The 8,775-nt window shown below is 39.5% G+C and overlaps 1 protein-coding gene across 1 annotated transcript in view; it reads right to left on the bottom strand.

Moving 5' to 3' along the window:
* Positions 1 to 1,129: 1,129 nt before the first annotated feature.
* The window catches only part of LOC136278161 (uncharacterized), a 27,601-nt gene continuing 19,955 nt past the window's right edge, over positions 1,130 to 8,775 (bottom strand). Inside the window, exons 6-9 of the mRNA XM_066161548.1 lie at positions 5,804 to 6,151; positions 5,093 to 5,113; positions 3,825 to 4,475; positions 1,130 to 2,929 (exon numbers count right to left, since the gene is read on the bottom strand). Of these exons, the coding sequence (XP_066017645.1) occupies positions 1,985 to 2,929; positions 3,825 to 4,475; positions 5,093 to 5,113; positions 5,804 to 6,151 (1,965 nt within the window). The 3' untranslated portion in view covers positions 1,130 to 1,984. The remainder of the gene's footprint in view (positions 2,930 to 3,824; positions 4,476 to 5,092; positions 5,114 to 5,803; positions 6,152 to 8,775) is intronic.

The following is an 8,775-nucleotide window of genomic DNA, read 5'->3' as shown; positions in this document are numbered from 1 at the left end:
CTTTTTTCCTCCATGCTTTCCACAACATCCTCCACAGAAGTTTGATTAGTGAAAAAGCATTGCTCACTCATCTTTCGTAAGTAATCTGACACAATAAACAACCCTGAGTACCACTATGCCCAAAACTAAGCTAATGATTTTACATTTTATTACTCAATTTAACACGTTTATACTTCACAATCTTAGTAATTATGCAAGCACTTTTTGCTCGATTCTCTGACTATAGCATTAAACCTGTAGGCCCGAAATTATGCCGGCATAATTTATCTTAGACATGCCCTGAGAGCGGATTTTTAATTATAATATTCCGAACGGTTTGAAAAGCGAAACACTGCCAGTAAAGATTGAATGTAGATCGCCTTGATACGGTTCACAGGTAACAACATGATACGCGGCTCCTTAAAGTACGAATAGTTTTCCTCGCGCGTGGAAAATACGATACGCGCCAATTGAACGAAACTCTCTTTTGCGCCTTGCCAGAGTGTAAATCTCTGTATGTATACGATTTGCACGAAAACCGAGTGATTTTAGGAAATTATTGGACGAGGTTGAGCCACGAGGTTTTATATATAAACTATTGGTTGAGTACGATATCATAAATGACCAAAACCGAGGTCTGAGTCGTTTGCCGCGTGACCGCTCTGGTCCCCCCTTGTGTTACAGAAAGACTTCGTGTTAAAATTGAAGCGGTGTTTCATCTCGGCCAATTCGTAAAAAGATAAAAAAGTTAGCAGTCTGGCCTTTTATCGCTGATGGATTTCTAAACTGCATGTCCTCGTATAACAATTCATGTACTTGAAACTAAAAGAACATTTTCTCTTGCTAAACTGAGTGATAACGCCCTTACGAAAAAAATAATAAATGTAAAAACTGTGGGAAACAATGAAGGAGATGAAGCAAAAATAATTGGAAGTGAAAATACCTGATTAAGACCTGTCACTGATGTCAGTCAAACATTTCGTGGATACAGGCTGAGAAAGAAGAATAGACGGAGATGGTCATGGCAAGAATTGCACGACGTAAATGAACGAAGCTGTGCTTTGACTGTTGATTGAAATATCTGTCATGGCTTTATGTAAAAATCGACACTCCGATTGATACAATAGATAACAGAATACTATTAATTTTTTACAACACACTTTATTGCTGACTCTAAAAATACCTAAGGTAACCTGGGATCACATAACAGAAATGATTAATATGGCGTAGTCATGGAAAGAATAAATCAGGCAATAAAATTATATATGAACCACGAAAACTCTTCTTTGGCACATCTGCCTTAAGATGAAGCAATCTTTGGTCCTCAACTGAAGAAAAACTTTGGTATGATCCATCTATTTCATACCTCTAGGTCCAACGAGGAAACACCTATATTTGGTAAACCGGCTAGCAATCTAAGTCTTAAATCTCTTCCTCAATTAGAGGTTATAATTATTCGTACGTCCGTAACCTTTCAAAAACTGATACCCTAAGTTTACTTTTTAATTTTTTTCTATCGGAACACCTAATGACACGCGTTTAGTTCGTCTGTTATTGTTTTTTTAGTTAATTGCTCCACGCATGATAACCCTCTTAATTGACTGTAAGTCAACTCACGCGAAGAAGTTATCAGTGTATAAAGGTTTCTATTTGACACGTACACAACCACACTCATAAAATTCTGATAATACATCCTTCAAACCTATATGTTTAAAAGCTTCCTTCGCATGCTAGACACAAAAAAAATTACTTACGGTTTGGGTTTTGCTTTTAGGCATTAAACACTTATGTAACGTATTATGTATTAAACACTTATGTAACGTTCGACTTTGTTATTGATTAACATTCATGTATCCCCCATACTACTATTCTACTTAATGTAAAAATTAAAACATGGAAAACGGTTTCGTTATCCTCCGACTTGTTTAACTGTCCATATCACACTTACAATGAATGTATAGTGAAAGGCGTCTCTAAACATGGCAATGGTTAAATTCTTAGTTCATCAGTCGAGCAATGTCAACATCGTGTGAGCCAGTCTGCACCAACCTGGGAATCCATCTTTTTCTCCAATAGCACTGATCCTACGCACCATCGATGGAGACACATAATGCAGAGCGCGAGCAATGCTCATGGCTCTGTGGGACCACTCATGGGACAGAACATCAAAGTAACATGAGGTGTGAACATCGTTGACCAGAATAGTGCCGCTCAGGGTTACTGGGGCGTATGCACCTTTCTCGTAGACAGTGCTGATGCTCTGAACTAAATCCTTCTCTGAACCATGGCTTCCCCTCACGTACACTGTGTCTCCGATCTTAACATCTCTTGCAGGGATGGCTGTTGATTGGCCAGTTACTTCCACAAACAAGAGATGGTCAGCAGTTATCAGGAGGATTTTTTCCTTTTTGGTGACAATTTGTAAAAATTCTTCCACAATTTCTGGCTGACGGTGGATGAAGGTGATAACTGTATCGGACTGGATGCCATTATTTGTAATGACTAAGACTTTGTCACCAACTTGCAAAGATTCTATTCGCCTTGCTCGGGAGTTGAGATCATAGATAATGGCTGAGCCAGGATAACATCCACCTTTAGCAAGCGCAATTAATTCCTTAAAAAGTATTCCGACTATGGATACAGACGCAGTGGTCGAGACATATTGCCGTGTTGTTCCTTGCCTCACCTCTTCTATAGCAGCTTTAACCAGAGTCCGTTCCTTTTCGAGTTCAGCGAGGCGTTTTTCCAACTCACGTTTTTCTCTATCACTTCTATCTTTCTCTTTAATTTTCCTTTTGAGTTCTTCCACTTTTAGATGAAGAGCCTCTGCCTGCTTCGTTAGCCCTCTCTTTTTTATGGCTTTTTTAATTTCTTTGTCAAGCTCTTCTTTGGACGCCTTGGTCAGGCGGTGTATTAAAGGCCCTCTTTGCTTCCTCACCTCGTCAATAATCTAAGAAAAACAAATAAACTTGAGAGAAAAAATCGAAGCACAAAGGGATTTAGGGGTGTTAATAGTTTTCTAAGTTGTGCACACCCCAAGAAACTTTAAAACGCTTTTGCTTTATTCAGCCATTTTCTTCAAGGCATAAAGAAACAAATGACATCGAGGAAATCGGGCAACGCACTAAGAACATTTGATTGTCTGAAATTATACTTCATCAAACATATTTGCGTGTGCCATGTCAAACTGACCGCAACCTTGATTACCTGGAATTACCAGAGGCAATCAATTACCTTTCACAAAACCTTCTTGATATTTTTTATTCAATTTCCTACGACTACTTACACCATGGCGTACAAGTGTATTTGGTGTCTCAATAATGGAGCTTTAGGATTTGTAGTTTGCGAAATTCCCAAACTTAGGGAAATATTGTATCCTATTAGAATTTGGCTGTGACTTCTTAGGTTTAACGCCCCAAGTCGGATGAATTTTTTTTGGAGACTACGACATACAAAAGGAGGAGAAAAATAAAGCTTTAAGAATTTAGTCTGTGCAAAGTATTTGTATGATGAACTGTCCAAAACTTAGGCTGAGAGTTTTTATATTTCTCTTAACCCTTAACGCACTATGGTGCTGACAAGAAGAATTTGTTTGGCAATCAGGAGCCTATTAAAATGGCGATCTTTTCCTTTATTCTCGTGACCTACACATTTGATTCAAGAAAGATACTGTAAGGAGACTTTAGTCAAGTCCCTTTTTAGAGACAAGTGAATTCTCTGCTACCTCTTTCTTATTCTTAAAAACCGTTACACTATTACTAAGCAACGAAAAGGCTAGTCACCTATGCAACTGCTGACTTACAACGACGAAACCAACAGATTTTGTCCTCAAAATGGACTTTTACCTGAAGTAAATTAGAGACCTGCCTCTTACAATCATCAGGCTTATCGTTTGGATCCAAAGTATTGTCGAACAGTATTCTCCTTTCTCCTATATCCTTCAGGAACTGTTGGACCCAATCTGGAAAGGTAGAGATGTACCATGTCAAATGGTCTTCAATGCTCCTCTTCTTTTTCTTTGCGTCGCGGGCAGCCTGGTCGCCATATGTTAGAATTAAAATCATGTAAGGTTGGGCTTCAGTTCCAAAAAACATTTTAAGCATTTTCAAAGCTTCGGCATCTTCCTCAAGGAATCTGCAACCGTACTTAATGGTGATGATAACAGCATCAAGACCGTCGGGGGACATGACAAAAACGTTGGCGAGTTGTTGAAGAAGTTCCTTTTCTTTCGCATTTAAAGAACCAGTCATGCTCTTAACCATTCGCATGGCATATCCAATGACTAAGACTGAAGCCGTATCCATGATTCCCGGGGTGTCTATCACGGTCACCTCTCTTTCATCTGTTCTCTTGAATGATGTGCAACATTGCGTCACAGACGAACCACTTGGGCTTTCTACGAAACATTCAAATCCAGTTATTGAGTTTCCAGTAGCGCTTTTTCCGTTCCCAGTCTTTCCAAACAGAACAATCGTTAGAGGGTCTCCTGAAGGCAGCTTTTAAAAAACATTAAATGATAAAAAGAACACTAATAAGAAAGACAGAAATCAGCTGTGACCAGATCTCTGACATGCACGTACCGCTCCTGGACGGCTTATTAACAGAGGGATCCCTATCAGCATTGAATAGGGAGGAACAATTCTACCAATAAGTAACTGAGTCTATGAAATCGTAAACTGAAACTTTTGGAGACAGGGTGCACCAAATCTGCTGCTGCTGAGAAATCTCATTCAATTTTTGGAGGTGTTAAAAGGGATAACTATCAGTACGCGTAACCAGGTGGTCTGTTAGAGTTTGGAAATTCACTCTCATTTAATATTTGGGTTTTCAAATAATATGATTGAAGTCATAATACGATTGTCCTTAACTAACTTGTACTAGAGGAAAACATTTCGAAATTTCATCGTGAAAATTATTACAAATGGGTTTAGAAAGATTTAGACGACATTTCAAACCCTTCAAACGCTGCTTTCTTATTCCTTTCTACCGCACCTCCCTCCCGTCACCTTTTACCGCCCCTAAGATTGCATGATCCACCCTCTCAAAACCACCCCTTGACTCGATTTTGTGAGACCGTAATTGTAGCTTCTATAGTTTTGACGACGATTCTCACCTTGATTGTGGCAACTGGTGCCTGTGAAAGAAAACATATGGAATGAAGATAAGTTGTAGCCTCACCGCGACAATCTCTTATTTTTCCAATTAAGAAAAATGCATCAAGAAAAATCGATATCCTTTATATGATTGATCTGTTTCGTTAACCGTGCCCCACTGAACGACCTGTCAGCATTTCAAATGGAAGTAAAGATAGTTAGGAATACTACACTTTCAAACCAATGGACATCAGAATTTTAGAGGTGAGAAAAAAGCCTACGAAATAAATATTATTTTCATAGGCAACGCAAATCAAAGCTGGAAAAAACAAAACCAAACTTCCTGACTTCAGTCATTTTCCTATGCTTTTGTAAATGGAAAGTGTACCATTTATTCATTACATATAGCATAGCCTGAAGCTTTCTTACTCTCTTTTAAGGCCGTAAAATTATATCTGATGTAGTGCTGGATTTTTAAGAGCTTTCATAACAAACGTTGAGAAAGAGAGCAGTACTGGACTTTAAACATCGCTCGCTCTGTACGTTTGCCTCTATGGCTACAATCACAATCGTTATTTTCATCAGCGTTGCCGCGATGATCATGATCATCGTCACTGTTATCATAATCGTCATCATCGCTATCTTCACCGTCGCCTACCGGTGTTATGGTCGTCTTCGTCCTCGGCGACTTAATTGTCATCATTAGTGCTATTATTTATCATCTTGCTCACCTTGATTTCTAGTATCTTCTTCCATTCACGGGTAAATTTCCCCTTTATATTGTGTCCTCCACGAGCCTTCTTGTATGCCTCAGTACACATTTTGATTCTGTCTGGCCCATCTACGCTGTTCATTGTTTTAATTGCTTCTTTAAACTTTTCTTGAAGTTCTGTAACTTCGCTGCAAAATTCTACAACGTCGTCATCATCTTTGCCTTCGAGGTATGCCTCAGCGAGAGCTTGGGTGTTTCGAAGATCATCAAAACGGCTTTCCAGATCGTCTATATCACTGGCCAAAGTCTGCTGTTGTATGTGTGCTTTCACATTTGGAATAACACTATTCACCGGCTGAAGTTCAAACTGCAAATGAGCAAAGAACTTTGTAACGACTCCCCAAGTACATCACTTTATTTTCGATTTTTAAGAATCAGTCCTTCGATACAATAGAATACTCCACAAATATTTTCTAACAGGCAAATTTGAGAGAATTTATGTATTACCGAAATTGTCAAGAGGAAGTATATTATAAAAAAAATGGATCAACGTCGGTATCTGAGCAATGTGCACCTACCCCTCACCTAACTCAACAACAGGTAATTAGGTGTTAACAACTGAGTTGAAAACGTAAATTGGCCACCGTAAAGGGTTAAAAAAGCTGACGGTTTGAGCGTTAGCTCTTCGTCAGAGCGATTGGAAGAATTGTGGGTTGTGTGTGGGTTTATATCTAGAAAGTGGAGCTACGCTATTGGTTGGAATATGGTGACGAGAACACAGGAATAAATTAGTTGAGTGAAAAGTACTCGTTGATACCGTGGGGATTCAGAGTGCCGATTTGAAAGAAAATGTTTGTTCTAGTGTTTTGCGGCTTTCCGAACTGCCTAGATGTAAGGAAAGGCCGCAAACTGCCATAAGTTGTTAGAATGATTAGGGATGTTAAAGAGTCTAGCGACTGGTTTGGATGTGTCCTTGTCATTTCTTTCTACGCCGCAAAGGTGTTCTCGGAATCGGTCACCTAGTCTTCTCCCCGTTTCGCCAATGTATAACTTAGGCCATGGTCGCACTAGGGAAGTTTTTGATCAATAAACCGTGAAAAAAGGATGAATGTCTGTCATCACAGCGCGTTTCCTTATGCGATCAGTGTTTCACTAATTTCGAAAAATTTCGGAAAGTCCGCAGAAACTTCAGGCAAGTGTATGGGTGGGGCAGGCAGATTTTGAGAAAATCGAAAAAAACAAAAGACATCGCTTCCAGAGCTGTCAACGCCAGTCATTTGACCCAGATATGACCTGCAGTTAAACTACTCAATTGGCGGGAATTTTAATATTCACCCGCCAACTTTCATCATGGATGGACGTTTTCCTTTTTATTGTGCGCCGGAATCATTCCTAAGCCAAAATTTTCGTCATTTCGACCCTACATTGGCTGCACCGATCTTAGATCAAGCGAGACTCAGCGGAATTTTTGCTTAAGCGGTCCGATAGTCCAGCAAGTGTGGTAAGTGAGAGCGATGGCCCGACCAGCTCCAGGTCAGCTGAAAGTTTAGCAGAAAAAGAAAAAAATACGACAAATGGCCGCAAGAAGAGCAAAGGGCTCAAGTAATGAATATCAAACCATGATTCGGCTGGGCGAGGAATGGTCCATATGTGAGGCGCGACACAAATTCTACGTAAATGCCGCCGTCTTCTCAGAAAGCGACTTCAGGATTTGCATGCATTCATTTACCCATCTCTGATACAGGATGAAAAAGGCAAACATTTGCTGCAGTTGCATGTTGTAGAAGTAGAATGGCAAAAGCAAAGCAAAATGCCTGATTTGGGTTCATGTTTATTACCGCAAAATACGCGCCAGAAATGAAATCTGATCAACTGTGTTTATTTTAATGTTGCCGCTATGAACTTTCAAAAATCTGTCCAGCTGTTTTAGTACAATCCATTCGTGTCAAAATTTAGGATGCCAATTCTAAACGTTTTAATCATTTGCACCAAATTAAGTTCGGTGGGACAGCTGCAGGCAGAAACGATGGGTTGACCTGGGAACTTAATTTGGTGCAAAACGGTTAAAACGTTTAGAATTGGCATCCTGAATTTTTGCACGAATGGATTGTACTAAAACAGCTAGACAGATTTTGGAAAGCTCAGAGCGGCAACACTAACTGCATTCCATTCACTCTTACATTTCACCCTCACAACCACGCGGTTAAATCTATCACTTTAAAAAACTTTAAATTACTCCAAAACGATTCAGGGACTAGTACCATCTTTTCGCAACCCCAACAATTTCATTCTTACGTGACAAAAACCTTGGTAACCTTTTGGTCAGAAGTTCATTTCAAACCAATGACCAATCCGGAACTTTCAAATACGCTCGCTCACGATGAAAAACTTGTCCTTTCATTCATAACGTAGAGAAAATATCGGGACCCAAGAGATCTATTAAGATCACTGATCACTTTATGTGTACCTCCGCCTATGTCATTTACTACATAACTTGCACTTATTGTAATAAGTTAGAAACTGGCGAAACAGGAAGACGAATAGGTGACCGATTCCAAGAATACCTTCGCGGCGTAGAAAGAAATGACAAGGACGCATCCAAACCATTCGCTGGAATCTTTAATCTCCCTAATCATTCTAAACAACATATGGCAGTTTGCGACCTTTCCTTACATCTAGGCAGTTCGGAAAGCCGCAAAACACCAGAACAAAAATTTATCTTTCAAGTCGGCACTCTTAATCCCTGAAATTCTTCCAGAGCTATTTCTAATACAAGACATTTCCTATAAAATTCATCTGGAAATTGCTGATCAGATCGACTTAAATATGTTTTTTCATCCGTCGCTTCTCTGCGCGAGGTGTCTTTTAGATATCCATCGGAAAGGGATAGAATTTGATAGTTTTGTTAGCGGAAATGTCACTGTGAAGAAGACTGCCATTGACTGAAAAAGTTAGAGGGCGCCCTTCAAATCAAGTAAGGAAACAACAGTT

This window comes from Pocillopora verrucosa, chromosome 1, assembly GCF_036669915.1.
Source record: "Pocillopora verrucosa isolate sample1 chromosome 1, ASM3666991v2, whole genome shotgun sequence".
NCBI lineage: Eukaryota > Metazoa > Cnidaria > Anthozoa > Scleractinia > Pocilloporidae > Pocillopora > Pocillopora verrucosa.
The sequence above is the reverse complement of the archived record's forward strand: the minus strand, read 5'-3'. Positions and strand labels throughout refer to the sequence as shown.